This window comes from Erithacus rubecula, assembly GCF_903797595.1.
Source record: "Erithacus rubecula genome assembly, chromosome: 3".
Taxonomy (NCBI): domain Eukaryota; kingdom Metazoa; phylum Chordata; class Aves; order Passeriformes; family Muscicapidae; genus Erithacus; species Erithacus rubecula.
In genome coordinates, this window is record NC_136689.1 from 81,038,397 (window position 1) to 81,056,354 (window position 17,958).

Consider the following 17,958-nt stretch of genomic DNA (forward strand, 5'->3'; position numbering starts at 1 on the left):
GGCACATATAAAGCAGTGGAATACAAGTCTAGGAGTTCAACAATGTGTATTAATAAAGTAACTCAGAGATTGTCAAAGTCAGTTATATTTTTAAAAGATTTTATGACAGATCTGTGCTTTGAGAATTCCTCAATGCTTTGAGAATTAAAGCTTTTAAAACACTTCTTGTGATTTAAAATTCAACGTATTTCCTCAAAACAAACTCTCCTATTACCTGTTTTACTTTTCTGATTTTCTCAAGTCAGGATACCCTTTGTGCCTAATAAAATCTTTGGCTACTATTGCTACCCAAATTCATTTATGTCAAACTGTATTAAGAGACAATCAGTATCAAAAGAAATGGACACAATATTTTTATTCCATTGCAGCAATAGATGCAAAAAAGGGAAGACAAGCTAACCTGATTTATATTTTTGTCTTTGTAAGTGACAGCGTGTTTCAAACAAATTCATATTAAAAAAAAAAAAAAAAAAAAAAAAAAAAAAAAAAAAAAAAAAAAAAAGTAGCATTCCAACAGAATAAGCAAAAGCCAATCTTTCTTGACAGAATAGAGCAGCCATGTCTCAATAACACAGAAGGTGAGAGCAGGTGGAATGCTGCCTGGTACTAATGGGAAGACCCAAATGTATAAATGGGTGTTTGGAAGGCACACACATATAAATCCTTTGGGTCCTCTCCTATCAATCTGGACACTGAACTCATTGCTGTAACCTGCAAGCTCATATCCTGTGGACCTTGTGAATCACAGCTGAAAAGCTTGCTAAAAAGAAGATAAACAATTTCTTTGATTCAGAGCTGTTAGCACTGACAAATCACTCTCAACTCGATGTAGTGAAAATACACTTGCTACAAATCTTGGTAATGCATAATTGATTTAATTTCTGTCACTGTGTGTTCTGTGAAGGAGTGAAAACCTATTTTGCTGAAACTGAAGATATTTATTTAGCCACAAATGAAAGAAACTCAGGCTGCTAAACATTTTTTTCTGAACAAATGGAATCAACAAAGCAAGGAATGGTATGTTCAAAACAGAAAACTTCAGCTCAATATCACACAAACCAACACGTTTTACACTTGATATTCCACTACTGTCCAGATTCTCAATTTACAAAAATGCAGCTAAAGATGATGAGGCACCAAATTATTGGGAGATACTTCAACATTGGTATAATTGAAATGACACCCATGAAACAACCACAGGCTTCAGCATGTGTCCATTACAGGTATCTTTGTAAGATTTGCTAAAACCAGCATGTTTTTCTAAAAAAGAGATGTGTATCCAGTCCTTTAAAATGCCACTTTATAGTGCCATACATGTTACAGAGAAAACATGGACATATATGCACAATCTTTCAAATATGCCAACCTCCTTTCTGCCCTTATGGTGCCCTGCAGCTGAGACCATCAGGCTGAGTGACAGCAAACAAAGCACGTGGGCTCTTTTTTAACTTTTTGGATGTGAGACATATTTTAAAAATCACTAAAATGCAAATACCTTTGGTTTAGCTTTGTGTATGTAGACCCTAGTGAGGAAAAAACCCATCATTAACACAGCACAGAAAACATTTTGGAATCAAATGTTCCTTTGTTCCTTGGCAGTTTAAAGGATACATTGCTACCCATCAGTCAGGTGGCAGGTAGGGAGTGAATGCTGAAGGTACAGTCTGAAGTGAATTCCAAAATCAAGCTGAACTGAGGGTGACAGTCTAGGGTGCCACCAGAGGCTTAGGGCAAGCTTTGTTTGCATTCCATACAAGTGTAAAATGATTTATCTTGACTTTCAGAAGTGTGTGGAAAACTTTACATCTTTCTGGCTAGACTGCTAAAAACTTATCTTCCACAAGTCCAACACTTTCTGTCACAATGTGCTGTCAAATTATGTCAACCTGCAAAAAACCACCATATCTTGAAAATAAATTTGTCAAAAATACCAGTATGTAAAGTCACGATAGGAAGAAATAATAATTTCAAAAGATTCCCAGAAAGGAATATCCAACCTTATCAATATATCAATGATAGAGAGTCAGCAAATCCAGCTACTCACATAACTTTCTTTTTTTTTTTTTTTTTTGATAGTTACGTGCTTGTAATGAGAGATGTGCAGTGAATTATAAAAGAATTGGTGAATCATAAAAGGAAATAAGAAAAAATGTGGAAAACATTACAAGTCTCTTTTTGAGTATTTGTCCAAGTGGAAGAAAAGCAGACGTGAAAGAAGTACGAAAGAACACATTAAATGCGGATGGGAACAAAAACATTAATTGTGGCAAAAAATGAACATGTTCATGAGATTTGACCAGAAAGTAAGTCCTTGAAGAAATTCAGAGATGAAGGTCTGGAAAAGGAGAGGAGGACAGCAAAAAGCAGAAGAGTTCAGTGAGTGTGATGATAAGAGTACTGACTTATATCCTGGGGAAGGAATAACAAACTAAGGAGGCTGTGGAGAATGGAAATCATATTTTGTAAGAAAATTCCATGACTGTCCATATGCTGGCCCAGACAGACGTTGATGCTCATGTTCATTTGTCATGAAGGCAGTGGGGGAAAAGTCAAATGAATAGAACTCAAAGCAGAAAAGATTTAGCACTGAAAGAAAAGGGGATTGATATATACAGATTTGTGAATGTGTGACAAATATTTCTGTGGTAGGGATTTAATGCATAGTAAGACATGGAAATGGGGCAGATTAGAAGAAAATAACAAAGAAACATTTTGAAACCTATGAAGAAAGGTCCAAAAGCAAATCAGAGATCCAAATAGAAAAACACATTTTAAAGTAACCTGAAGAAAGAATTACAGAGAAAAATTCACATGGACTCCAAAATTCAATTTAATCCCAGTACAGAAAGAAAATAGGAAAATATTAAGCTGGAAGGAAAACAAGGGAAGAACATTAGAAAAGAAGCTATTTACACTTTGTCTTGGAAGGGCATTAGCAGATAGAATGAGAGCAATCTTGGAAGACTGAGAATGGAAAAAGCCACATTTTTGTAAGCTTGAAAAGTTGGTTTCTCCTTTCACTTATATTTTTGCACTACATGCAAATAGATTAGCGCAATCCAACAGTGTTGAACAACCAAGCCAAAAATCAAAATCTGTCTTTACTAATGGTCTGGTAATGGACTTCAGGGAGTTCAAAAGGTCAAAGACTGACAACAGGAAAAAAAAATCACCACATTTTTCCACTGGTGTTAAGCATTCAGCAATCAAAAAATGGATCAGAACTGTTGAGCAAAATGAATTAATCACTGCAATATTAATTGATTTTCTCCAGAATTACTAATTATTTTAAATCAATCAGCCAACATTTTTAGTTCATGTAAGATAGGAGTTGTTATATCTGCAATATATGCAATATATGTTCTCCTGAAATTATTTTAAAAACTATTGCAGAAGAAGTTATTCTCTGCAAATTCTTTTAACATATAGAAACTATTAAACGACTAGAGTTGATAATCTTCAATATATTTACATTGCAGATATGCCAATTTATACTGGAGGAGAAGATGGAAACTTTACATAAAACATACAATTTTAAAAATATCTTCTTTAATGTCTGCATAGTCAATTTTTATGGCGACCAGAATTATGAATGGAATAGTTCCTGGCATGAGGTTTTGGGTGTGTATTTTTTTGGTTTGGGAGAAATAATTTCTGAGTCCTACTGAAAGTTTTTTTATTCCACTTGAATTAGAAAGTGTTTTCTCCACATTTTAATGAAGGTGTTGTCCTTATGCAAGTTTTCCGGAGGCAAGAAACATGAATGATCAATCCTCAAAAGCTTTCAGTGTCTGCTGAAATTCTGACACATATGATTATTGGCCTCTGAAAATCTCTTAGCTGTTGATGAATGAAGAAAATCTACTAAGATTCAAAGGTAAATTTTTACCAAGATCTGCAGAACTCTGGTTAAAAGTGTTGCTCTGATCTATTCAAGCTCAGGAATCTGGCTTCCAGCTCCCGTCCTTATAATCCAATTCTGACACAAACACTTTATTAACTTAGAATGCATTCCCTCATTCCTTTATTAACTTAGAATGCAACAACATTTCCCTTTGAAGTACGTGGTGACAGAAGGTGGTTAGCTAGAGGGAGACAAAAACAATCATCCTACTGTCAAAGCAAATTTTCAAAAAGGAAACTTTACACTTTGTAATGATAAAACAGCTGAAGATGTTCCTTGAAAACAATATAACCTCTGAAGACTTTAAAACTTAAATTAGAAGAACAAATAAGCTTTTGAACTCTAAAATTAGTGCAAATCTTAAAACAAACCGTAATTACAGAGTCACGAAGATGATTCTAGCAACATGAATCAGAAGTCTGCATCCAGGAGTTTTACAGTTTCAATTAGCTCTTACAGATGTCTGGATGTGCAGGTGTGCTTGTGCATAACCTCTGTGCATACAAACATGCAAACACAGGGATGTATGCACACACAGCTTATCACTTCAGTTAGCTCTTCCTGACATCTGCACGCATGTTGGTGCCTCAATGCACACATACTTATGCTGAGTCTGAAGCCCTAAGGGCTGGCCTAAGCAAGCTCTCTAACTCTCTGCATCTTTCATGCTTTCAGGAGTTTCATGACAACTTCTGACTGCAAACTACAGCACTGGAGCAGACCAACCCTTTAACGAGATATGACAGCTTTCTGCAGAGGATAAAATCAAGAGACAAACTCACATCATGCTTGCACATTGATGGTCAGGTACAGATGCCAACAAACCACTTTGAATTAAAACAGCTGAATATTTATGCCCAGATCAGCATCAGTGGTCAGGAGTGAAGAGGAATCAGGAGGACACCATGTGAGAGTATAGGGGTGAGGAGAGGGTTTAAAGACAACACTCTCCTGCTGGACAATGGATAGACCACATCCAGGTGTGCAACACAGCCACCTTTTGTTTCATAACAACTACAGATTGATACCTGCAGAAATTAAGCTTGTCTCTTTAAAGGAGGTGATTAATTTAGATAGAAAAACACATATGCTTACACTTTGAAGAAGTCAAGTGAATTAATTCCAGGATCTGAATCTTCCAAAACCATGAAATTCAAATCCAAGCTTCCTCTCCATCCTGAAGGATGTTCCAAAGACTATCCTCTTTGAAGAAAAATCAACACCCTGATAATGCTGGCAAAAATCATTAACTGGATTCAGAGGAACAGAGGAATAAAGAAGCAGACCCTCCCCCTGAATTTTCTTTGAAGCAATACTTTGACATTATTTTAATATCCTTGGCCTTTAAGCCTTTTCCTGCTGTGAATATTTTTCGCTATTCTTTCAACTCTATCTAGACCGCTCCATCTTCTAAATAAATGTGACGTGATAATATAGGATACCGCAAAGGGACTGGATCTATAGATGTGCTGGAGACAAGGCCCCTTCAGCCTTTTCCCACTTTGGATATACACACGCATAAATTTATAATTTCATCTTCCTTTGCAGCATACTGTAGCCTGCAAGGTTTCTTCAAGTCAAAAAAAAAAAAAAAAAAAAAAAAAAAAGATATATCCTTAGGAAACCAGAGCTTGACTTGTGAATGTTTATTATTCCCAAGAAACTTATTTCCTACTGTGTATAGCCTTATTTCTTTGTGAATTTAGCGTGAAATACTAAGAAATCACATCTCTCCTATCTATCTATTTCCACAGTGGTGTACTCCAATTCACTGGAGGGAACTCCCCACTGCTTAGTTTTGGCAGAAAATTTTGAAGCACAGTCCCAAATTTAACAGACACAGAAGTTAAAAACCTGTGACAATAGATAAAACATATACCTACACTTGGACTTCCACTGGCACAATTACAGTTTAAATAGGGCAACCAGTGCTGGGAATTCTGCTCACTTGTGGGTACTCACTGCTTCAGATAACAAAGAAAAACGTGCTTTTGCAACAAATTATTGGTTGGTGAAAGCCACTCCCTTCCTTTGCCACTGTTTGCAATTTATCTTCTACAAGACTTAACATGTTTACTTTGGGGTTTTCTCCTTCTCCAGTGAGAAAACGCTCTATAAATGAAGCAACTTTAAGGGGTTTATCTGTGCCAGCTGTCCATCAAAAAGGAATGAAGGCCTTACATTTTAAGAAATTACAGTGAAAGTGCCAGATGACTTTTGAGAACCTGAAGTAGGACACGAAAGAACAATTCTAAAATGGACTAGCTAGTGTAGATAATAGGTAATAACTCATAAAGGACATGGTCCAAAAACAGTTAAAACCAGCAGGAATTTTTCCATTGGCTCTAGTGAGTTCTGCATCGAGTCTCCAATGATCAGTGTAACTGTATTACACCGAAAGAAATAATACTCCAAACTATGCTGCCACTGTCATTTCTCCAGAAAATCTTTTTCCTCAGTATATTTTCAAGCTTAATGAAAATCATAACAATGCCAGCCAAGAAAGCATAGCTCTGATTTTTTAAACATAAAATTTGGTTCCAGATATCCATAATTCAATATCTTCTGTTAAAGAAATGAATAAAGGACCTCCAACACAACACATGTGAACTGGATCCCAACAAATAGTCAAGGAGCCGTTTTAAAAGCATGATCAAAAAACAAATAAAAACCCAAAATCCATAGAACTCAATGCATGATCAGACACCCTATACTGATACATAACTAGTTGTGTAATTAATTGGCAAACATTTAAAAAACTAAAACACGCGGTGTTAAACAGCATATGAACATGTCTACAAAGCTAAAAGACCTCTACTTTCACCCTTAGCATGATGCTTTCTTTGATGTAATTTTCAGCCACAGGAAATGAAAAGTAGAACAATACAATAAGTTCACAATCAAAACCGAAAACATTAAGAAGTCCTAAAGCATTGCCTTTCCATAGATGGAGAATAAAGCAGGTTTTTAAATTTTTTTTTCCTAAATCAAAGAAGTTACATAGGATATATTTTCCCAGCTCCCTTCCCCTCCCCCCCCCACCCTTTTGGGCAAGGGGGGAGGAAGGTGTCACAACTTTGTATAGGTAAGTTGCTTTTAATTAAATACAAGAATAACTTTGTCTGACTTGTACAGCTGCCAGTATTTTTAGTTGGTATAGTCTTTCTGACCTGTAACCCTTAAACTAGAACAAGGACCTTGTTTAACATTTGTTAAATTTAGGCAGCACCACTATTCACTATTACCCCCCTTCCACTGCTGCTACACTAATCTCCCATGCCAGCTGCTCAAATGTTTACATCTGAAGGGCTTTCTCTGTTTGTGCAGAAACAGTCTCTGCACAGTATCTCTCATCTGTACATTTGCCAGAATCAAGGCAAGAAAAGCCTCCCTGCTGGAATTGTTGATTAATAAATAGTCTTAAATGTTTCTTCTTCCCTTCCCCCTTCTGTCAAATCCATTGCCATTAGGTTTTTACAAGGCAAACCTCTACAGTGCACTTTGTTGGCCTGACTCTTGTCCTGTGCAAACAACTGTAAATCAGAACAAGCTCCATTTAGAGTCAATGAAATCACACCATCTCTGTGCTGAAACTCTGAGAGACCAAAATCAAGATGCATACTTGAACATTTGCTGGGATAGAAAGAAGAAAACGTTACCATCAGAGAAGGGAGGTGTGGGGAATTTCACACTAACAACATAAATCTAAGGTAATCTCTCCATCTCACTATGTTTGTGCACTTCAGAGACTGCCTGCACAATTTATAACCTACACACTGGTCCTACCTGGCGCAGCAGGTCACCGAGGTACTGAACCAGCAAAACACCTAAACAGGTGCTTGGAATGGCACTGAAAAAGGCAGTGGGGCCAATGCCTACAGTTACTCTCCTTTTTAAGAACTCCCTAGGGCTATGTCTTGCTATTTGTCTTGATCTGCTTTCTCTTCTGCCCTTCCAGCTGAGCACTTCCAAACCCAGAAATATTTTCCTTAGTTTGCCCAAGCATTTTAAGATCTGCTTAAAAGTGCAAATGCTACTGAAAAAAACAATTCAAGAAAGTGGAACTGACTACTTCATACTGTTGGAAAGCCTTTCAAAAGACCGACTGCTATTTGTCACATTCTTCCCCACTTCAGTTTTCATCCCAAAATGTTTCTTAGAATTCAAATGAAGTATTATACACTTTAAAGAGAGTAGGAGAAAAAGTAATGGCTGAAATTATGTGTAGTCCTTTCTGCTAAGCTCCAAGGGGAAGAACAATATTTCAGCTGCACATAAAAGACTTAAAAATCCTAATTCAACAGTTATCCATTAAAAAAAAAAAAAAAAAAAAAAAAAAAAAAAAAAAAAAAAAAAAAAAAGAAAACGAAACGGCTACGTAGACTACAGGTGTTATATGGTCTCTTTTTGTAATGATGAACAACTGAGAAGCACACACTGAGAAGCACACTCAGTGCTATACAGTCTTTGCTTCATGCAGACAACTATTTGAGTTAAAGGAAGACCTGGAAGGGCCACTAAGCCTCATGTAGGTCTGACTTGCATGAGAGAACTAAGCCATAAAGTTCACTTAGGAAAACTTCCCCATCAAAGTAAAATGCATTGTGTCCTGTCAGCAAGTGTTTTGCAAATCCTCCCTTACCTGCCATAAGATGTTATTGAGACACATGGTTTCACACGCTACCAAGCAGCTCAGTTTTGCCAACGAACAATAATGCACAGAACAAATATGTGTGGAAATCATGAGATCATCTAATTAAAAGAAATGTTATTGTATGCCACTACTTTTAATGAAATCGAGCCTTCACTGTCCACAGAAGAGGCTGGAAAGAAACCAAATCCTATTAGTGCTCATGCCTCAGAAATTGTTTGCAAAAGAAAATAAATTATACCTTAACCGGTGCTGAAAATTTTTGCTGTATCTAAAATCTACATATGCTAATGAGATATTTTAGACTAATATAATGAATCTTGGTTACATGGGATTTAGATTATGCCACTACATAACAGGTTTTACTGTCTAAAAAAATTTCCATTGCATATTAGAAATATGGAATCAATGACATTCTATTAGCCATTTCTGAATTCATCTAGTAGAGGATACTGGCATAAATACACACTAATCCTTTCACTACAGCAGTTACCACTGGAAAGCCTGACAAGAAATTCCAACTGTGAAAAGTCTGATCCTGGTATAAACTTTTGTTTAAAGGTGGTATTTTCCACACCACTGCATGCTTGCCACTAAGAGCAATATGCTGAATGTGTTATGACCAAATGTGAATTACAAGGCTATTACAGACTATTAAGGGGTTCTGGTAATATTAATTACCAAGAAAGCAAAGCCTGAGTGGTTGACATGTCACTAGAAAAATCTCAAATGGAATTTTGAGTTTGTCTTTGGGTATTTTTTTAATGTGCTTTTATTAATGCAAATTAAAAGCCATTGGTCTTATTAGCTGCTTTTTTTTTTTTTTTTTTTTTTTTTTTTTTTTTTTTTTTTTTTTAGTGAGTTAACTTCAGAACTTTTCAGTGAAATCAGTAACAAAAGATGAATCAGACATAAAAGGATTTGGGTGGTTAAGGGCGTGTCACCAGGTCTTAATTAAACATTCGAGGGAGATATCTGAGCCAATTTATGCCAGACTGGCTGGGTACATCACCGTGCAGAGAATGCTGCCATCAGCCCAGGTCTGGAATTGCCACACACAAGCCTAACTTAGCATGCTCCTGTTAGGTTATGCCTCCCTAAATCACAGTGGTCTGTGCTTTCCCATCAATAAGCCTGACACATATCCCTCGATGTGCTTACTTCCATTTTGGTGCTTGAATTCTGCTTCTGGCATGCTGAGCATAGAAACTGTGGAGAAGCTATGCTTCTAACCTCCTGCCTAAATTCCAACAGGATCCATAAAACCTGCAAATCTCCTTCTTCGCCAGCCAAGGGGCCTGATCCAATAAGCAACTGGGCTTCACAAAAATGCAACTGCCTGAAAACCATGTATTATATATATATATTATATACTATAACCTTCTGTTCTGTCCAAACCTCTGCCCCAAGTCTGATGATTCAGTAAGAGTATGTTAAATTCAGGTCCAAAAGCACTGTCAAGTTGAGAAATAACAAACTTTCCCCTCTTGTGAGAAGAGCAAGACTAGTCTCTGTTCAAGGACATGAACATGAGTTTAGCTAAAAAGAGACTGAGATTAGGGCACTCATCTGGGCAGGAAGCCATTTGGCTCCTCCAGTTCTAGCTTTAGTGACTACTTACTTGCTGGATGTAACATCTGCTTAGCATAAAACGCAGAAAAACATCTCTGGCGCTGGCACTGGAACCCAGAGCTGCCACCGCACTTAAGTTAGTTCATTACTGGTCTGGATAGTTAAGCATGCTCTTGCTCTCTGAGTCACTGAATATTTGGGTATTTTTACAAAAGAGTGCTTCCCACATCAAGAATACCTCACAGCTTTGTTCCAAGCAGTCTCCAGCCCAGTAAGTATTTTGTTTTTTTGTTTTTTTGTTTTTTTTTTTGAAGCGGTGGGGGGGGGGGTTGCTTGTTTGGGGTTTTTTTGGGTTTTTTTGTTTGGTTTTTTTTGTGCTTTTTTTGCAAAGGAGGAAATAATTCTCTGATGCTGATATCTCAAAAGGCAAAAAAGAGAACTTAGGTCACTCACATTTTGGATAACAGTAGTAGGTGGCAATGCTCGAGAGTAAAAGGTTTAAATATCTGAATCTAACAGCTGATTTGAGATTTGAATCTTGAGCAGAGGCAAGTAATAGACACAGATGGGCAGAGTTTAACAAGCAACTCCTGCTGTGAAGATTTCAGTGGATTCAAAACTTGGGAAATCTGGCTCTCTGCTGCTTAGATTCAGAGTCCAGACACCCACACTGCCAGGTATTTAAAACAGGCACTGCCAAACATAGTTGTACCCAATTCCTTTTGTACATATGACCCTACTCAAGCCCTTTTGATTTGACTTAATCCATTTCTCTGTGCTCTTTGCAGAACATTTCTTGACAATATTTCCTTCAAAATGCCCTGCTAAAACCACTTCAGGAACTGAAGATTACGAGCTATCTTTTTTAAAAGCAGCAACATGAATTCCATGAGTTGTGATGATTTAACTCTGAACCACACAGTTCTAAATAAAGATATAGGTTCTGGTAACCACTGACTACCTGATAATATTAAAAAAAACCCAACAAAAAAACCCCAAAACAAAAACAAAACCAAAAACCAAACAAACATTCATGGTCACAAAAAGGAAGCTAAAAACAGAAGCTTAAATGCAACTTCTACAAACATAACACTCAGAAGTAAAGTGGAGGGAGTCCACCCTTAATGATTTCTTTTCAAATCTCATGATCTTAAGCCACTTTTGTGTGGTGAGGGCAAGAGCTGACAAGTGATTTTTGAATGCATGAAGTTGGCAAGTACAAGCTAAGCAGCACAGACAGAACAGGGGTCAGCCGACATGTCTCTTCACCAGATACTGTTTTTAATAGCTTGTAACTTCACCGTGCCTTAACCATGGATGCTGAGACTTTCCATTCCAGGTGCCTGCCTCGGGCTATTTTTTTTTTTTTTTTTTTTTTTTAGCCAGAGTAGTTCAGCTGGTTCTGAGATGATTTTTTTTTGCACTAACTCCAAGGACCTTTTCTTTGAAGAGGTCTAGTAACACCACATTGTGGAACAAAAACTTGAAGTCTGGTGGTGGCAGGCAGCCACTGTTTCAAGCTCTTGCCTTCTGCTATCACATACTGTAAGGAAAATCTAAAGATACCATAATATGCAAAACCATCTATGATTCACATGAGCAGACAGTTAATATCCTGTAAGCACACAGCACAAAAGGAGGTGGGTACAGCTGCATCTCTCCAGCAGCGATAGTCTGGCTGAAAGACACCTCCATGGTCTGCTTAATCTGTAACTCTGCTCTGAGACAGAATAAAGTACATGTAGCTCATTATCTAGACATTTTTGGAGGTTTGAGGATTAGGGGATGATAAGAATTTCACAGTCATTTTAATAGCATGCTCCCCTGTGAAATTTCCATGCAGACAATTTTTTCTCCCTCTTGTATCCAAGTTTCATTTCTATTGCTATATATAAGGCATATTTCTTCCTGATAAGGAAAAATAAAGTTGGTCATTGGCATCTTTACTACTTACTGAAATTCTCTCAAAGCTAGCTTACACCTTGGGCAAACCTTTTGTTTTACCAAGGCAAGTTAACAGTAATGATTCTTTTTTCCACAATGTATCACAGACTATCAAAATAAAACTAACTCTACTGTGATGGTGAACATTGTGCTGAGATATATGGTATTTATTAGATCTCTTTTTCTTCTAATCATGGCTGCATAAATGAAAATATTTATGACTGTATCTTCCCTATTGTCATCTAACTACTGGCTTACAGGCACCCTTTAATGAAAGACTAGGGCAGACAGACCTGTCTGCTGCAGTATTTCCATACTCAAGTTTGTTGAGTTTCATATTTTGCAAAAAAAAAAAAAAAGAATCACACTAGGAAATATTGTTTCAAGGCCAGATCACAACCTACATCCTGGACAGTGCATAGATAGATAGCTTTAACTCTACAGAATTCAACATAACTATCCCAGTACTTGTCCCTGCTAATAACAAATAAACACAATCTAAGTATTGTCAGGAGACCAAGAAGGAAGAACATGAAACTAGGAATGTAAAACACACGTGACTGACAAACACAAGGAAATACTAATGGTGAATGGCTGTTAACTTCTCATTCCTATTGCCCTGAACAGCACCTGCCTATGTGACATGAAATCCTTGACAGGAAAAGATATTACCTGATCACCTGGGACCTGACATGGCTGAAGAGATATTACATTTATCTAACTGTACCTGATTCTTCTTTCCCCCCATTCCGAACTGAGAAAGTGTATCATGAATGGTGTGACTCTTGCCATCAAATAGAACACAGAAGTTACAGCTAGAATAACAAAACTCTGAAAAGGTAAACCATATATGTTTTTAAAGTCTTTATATTGAAAAGAGTTGTTGCTGCAACTTAAGAAGTGATTGGCAGGATTATTAATGCAGCAAAGTTCTTGATGACTTTTATCAAATATTGGCACAGAACTTTTCTTCTGGAGAACAATCTTGCAATTATTCAGGTACATTTGTTTTATGAAATAAAACCAAAACCAAAATCCCTCACACATATCCTGAAAATATCTGATAACTGGTATTTCAAACTATGTGCTTCTTTTCCTCTTGTAGTTTTGCATGTGAGCATATATAATAATATAATGAGAGACTCACCAAGCAGAGAACTACTGGACTATTTGCTTCATTTAATAAACAGATAGTTATGGGCAAAAATTACATTCTGACATACACTGAAGACTTAGTATTTTTAAAGTGGTGCTGATGAAGATTCCTCCAACATTGCACTGCTGCAGCCATGTTTGAACTAGAGAAACCTTGTGAGATAAGACTTTGTGCTGAAGTTTCAAAACCTCTGATAAGTGTTCCTGGCTGTACTTCTAAATATTTGTTCCCAAGCTGATATATTACATAAACAAAGTCCACATCAGAGCTACACATCATTCAGCACTTGAGATGTGTTTTTTTACTCTTGATTTATGAAAACACGAAGGCCCAAAAATAAAACCAGCTAATTTTAGTACTGTGTTCCAATACTGTGCTTTATCTTGATCAACTGTTTATATGAGGACAGTGACACCAAGCGGCAGAGAGGACTCAAGTTCCCCTGTTTTTTCCAGCTGTTTTGGACTCCAGCTCTGACAGTCTGCCTTTGACAGAGAAAAGCTGCATACAGCTAACTGTGCTGCAACTTCCAACTGCTTTACCTGTATGCAGTGTATTTCAATAGCATTTGTTTTGTGAAAAATTAACCTGGATATAAAACTCATCTGCTTAGCATGAAACAGATTTGATTTTCTTCCCAGATTCAGGGAAAGGATTTATGCCTCATTTACAATACACTGCTGGATTTTGTATCTTTTACTGCTGTGAGGTGGAATGAACTGCTGCACTTCGAGGATTTTCATGGAGAAGTCTTTTCTTGCATTTCTACACTCTCTCTCTAAGATGTTAACAAATTACTTTTGCCTTATTTTTGCTGTTACTGTGGAAAAGTGTCCTTTCACCTCAAGCATAAGTGTTGACTTTGCCATCTTGTCTTTGAAAATCTGCTTCTTCATTAACAACTCAAAGCATTTTTAGAGTCATTAATAATTCCAATAATAATTAGATAAAAATGGTAGTGAGAATGGTTTGGTGGTTAAAAAGTGACTATAACTTGTGCTTGAATAAACACCTAAGGGTCTCTTATTTCTCACACTTGTATTCCATTACTTCATATCCACTTTAACAAAGAAATAAACCAACTCCAAATCAATACCCAGAACAGAATCACTACATTTTCTACAATTCACAGTACATATCCCCACCATGTTATAGTGAGAAAAGGATTTAAACTAAGAATATGAAAGTTCATGCCTTTACCTTGGTAGTACTTCACGAGTTAACGATTTTTTTATAGGCAAGAAAATTTTCTCAATCCAGTCAGTCTAACTCCTGGTACTGTACCAAAAGCAATGGCAAGATAATTTTATTTCAGAAACAAAACTGCAACTGCCTTTGGTTCCCACACAGCATAACCAAAACACTTTCACATGACCCAAAACAGTACTAGAAAGCAGACACAAGAGGAAGCCTCTACTGTATGACATTTTGCCAACAGCCCTATCTCAGCAATGAAACTTCTATATAACGGTCTCTAAATACATTTCACATATATGGCCATGTAAGATGCCACTTAGAATAGTGAGTCCCACTGAAGTAAATGAGGCATCTCTTGAACAAGCAGAATAACAAATTACTCAGAATTATTGAGGGTCTCAAATCTAGTTCATAAGGAAATGCTAAGCTGAACCTTTAAAATTATGAAGAGCTTTTGCTGGTGTTTCCATTTAAATTTTATTTTAACACAAGTTATCTATGCCAACTATCTTTGCCAAGGTTGCAACATTTTTGAATTTTCCACCTAAGGCATCACAATTGCTGAACTTTTTCTTGAAGTCCATCTAGCCTCTTGAAAAGAGAGGCCCTCTGTGACACTGAGTGAATCTGTCAGACTTTTTTAATACACCTTCTACAAGCTTGAACAGAATACTACCAAATTAAATGCAACAAGGTCAACACATTTCTTTATGAGTTCATGTCTTAGCTCAGGATTGGTGCTCATACAAATATAGGTGTCAAACCACAAATGAAAGACATAAATAGTGAACAAGAGCTACATTATTCTTCAAGATTAGCTCCTCTTAAGAAGAAAGTTGGAAAAAGTTAAATCCCTGACATGCTCATTTAACTGAATAAAAAGAAAACATTTTTACCTCTGAAAAAGCCTTATTCCTCCTGATAAACTGGCACCTTTAGAAGACATTTACATGTTCAAAATGGTTTTGAAAACCTTTTCCATCAATGCCACTAGGGCAGAGGAAAAAAATTAATTTTCAATTTGCCCTATAAAATTCCCTAGAAAAATAAAGTGATGTCTCTCTTCTGGGGAAAGCACCACGTATCTTTACCATCATATTGTTACATGTAAATCCTAATCTTTGTCCTTATTCTTTTCTAGTACTTGGGTATCAAGATATTGAGATTAATTTTTAATGGCAATGAATAAAAAATTATTTTATTTTCACAAATGATTTTTCTGAGCTTTTACTTAGTCTGTTTCAATTACACAAGATCGCCTGCTTCTAGGACTTTCTTTTAGTAAGAAACATCTATTAATATATTAATCTTTATAGTTTTACCCAAATTTTTAATATCACAAAAAATTGTTGCAGCTTTTCCATTTCAATAATCTTTTATTATGAAATCTTTACAGATTTGCAAAGTTTGCTGTTTTTATAATTTCCAGCCAATGAATTTTCTATCTATTTCTCCTTTTGAACTTTTATATTACTCTTTTCATCTGGGATTTGCTCTCTTACTCCTTTCTCTTTTTCCACAATTTTCTGTCACCCTTTTTCATGGCTAGTGAGTTCTATATTTTGCAGATCCACATTCCTTTTCCAAAGATCTGCTTACAAAAGGAGCATTCAGACTGAACCTTGCATTTCAAACTTCTATCACATCATCAGTCTTCTCTAGGTTTTGAAAATATGAAAAAAAGCCAAGTAATTTTAAAAAGTAATAAAAAGATGTGCCATTAGTTCTAATTACTATACCACCAGAACTGTCTTAGAAAATATTTAGGATTCACACTTCCTAATCTGATACCTTCTCATTTAGTTCCTCATAAATTGGTAGGCTCTGTCACTTAAAACGTTTCTAAACGTGGTTCACAGAATTTTAGTATCCCAAACCCTACAGAGTACTGAACAAAAATCCTATCTGTTTTTTCTAGTGTTTATTCTTTACCCCCAAGGTCCTTATGTAACAAATAGAATGCTGCCATGCTACAGAAGTCAGACACAGGGATGAAAAGGAAAGGTGTGGTTTTATAAGAAAAGCCCCCTTTAAATAGCATTAGTAAGGCAAACACTCTCTTGCATCATGCAGGACTGTCACTGCATGTCACAACACCTATGTTCTTCTTTCTCACAACTGCTTAGAATTTAACATTTAAAGAAACTTTATTCATAGTGAAGCTAGCAAGTTTTATTTGAAGACAATGCATCACACTTTAACTCCATGAAGATATGCAAACTGTGCACTCACAAAACAAAGCTTGCTAAAGCATAAGCTATTTCTATTTCTACTTGGCTAAGCATCAGGAACAGCAGGGGTTTCTGGTTAAACCAAACTGCAGGATCTAATAAGAATGCAATAGCATCTACAAGCTGTGTTAGTACTTACATCCAAGCTTCCTTCACTTGTAGATGCAGAACTAAAAACATCCTCCTCACCCCAATCTCTGTTCATCCTCAAGTACTCTTCTGTCTGCAATACAAACAAGTGTCCTACATAGCAGCAGCAAAGGAAACAAAACTGCAAAAACATGCCAGAGAAAAATACCAAACCCCATCATGGAACCAAGACAAACTGTTTCAGCAGTGCTGGACCTGATCGCTGAGAAACTCTGAAGTAGTCTGCAAAATTCTCTGATGTAAGCAAGGAGCTAAGAAAGCCAAGAGCAAAAAGATTTGAGAATACAGAGACAAAATTCTTAGGTAAGGATAAAAATAGAGAGTAACTAATTCCTGTAACATCAGGGACCAGACTGCTGGTCTCTGCTGTATGCACAGACACAGTGGAACAAGCAGAGAGCTCCTTCTTTGCCATTTCTCCATGAAGGAACTGTTTCTGTGTGCTAGCACATACCTTACTTAAGCCTAGATCCCAGGATTGTCTGCATAGCACCTCTGCTCCACTGGGAGTGGAGCAGTGCCAATTTGATCTGGATTTAGCCTCAGGCAAAAGACTACATTTAACATCAAAAAGAAATGAAGTTCATGCCACCTTTACGTTTTTTATGCCAGCTGCAGGAGAACAGAGGGTAACTGATCCAGCATAAAATTAGAATGGAGAGAACAAGATGATACCTGATCTGGCATTAAGCCTGCCAGCACAAAGTTAACCAAAAAAATACTTTTAACAAATTTGTACCAGCCACGATCCTAGGACTTCGCTTTCATTCTATGTCACAGTGTTTTCAATATAACAGAAGGGGTTTTTTTAGAAAAGTTGGATCTGGTGTATTGTCATGCCACAATTACTGCTCTCAGTGAGCCAGCTGAGAAAGAAAGCATGAGCATGGGCATGGAAATCTGAGCACAGGCCTGTAGTGTGCAGTGACATCTGATCCAGGACAGCTTGCAACACAGGCTAACACTCTTCTTCCCTTGCAAAAGAAATTGCCTTCCCCTTGCAAATGCCTGCAAGTTTGTACTCCTACTACCGTTCAGGATTTTGAATAATTCTTCCTATCAAATGGTTCTAAAATAGACACTATGCATGACCACATAGACACACACCTCACCACTGCAAATAATGCAGACAAACGAAGCAACAAAAAATATA

General features: G+C 36.8%; 1 protein-coding gene across 9 annotated transcripts in view; it reads right to left on the minus strand.

The window, feature by feature from the left end:
- The window catches only part of COBL (cordon-bleu WH2 repeat protein), a 156,353-nt gene that overhangs the window by 80,597 nt on the left and 57,798 nt on the right, over positions 1-17,958 (minus strand). For 4 of the 9 annotated variants that reach the window (XM_079300371.1, XM_079300374.1, XM_079300370.1 and 1 more), the window contains one exon: positions 16,795-16,878. The exons of the other annotated variants lie outside the window; for them this stretch is intronic. In XM_079300371.1, coding sequence (XP_079156497.1) covers positions 16,795-16,878 — 84 coding nt within the window. The remainder of the gene's footprint in view (positions 1-16,794; positions 16,879-17,958) is intronic. 9 annotated transcript variants of the gene reach the window in all.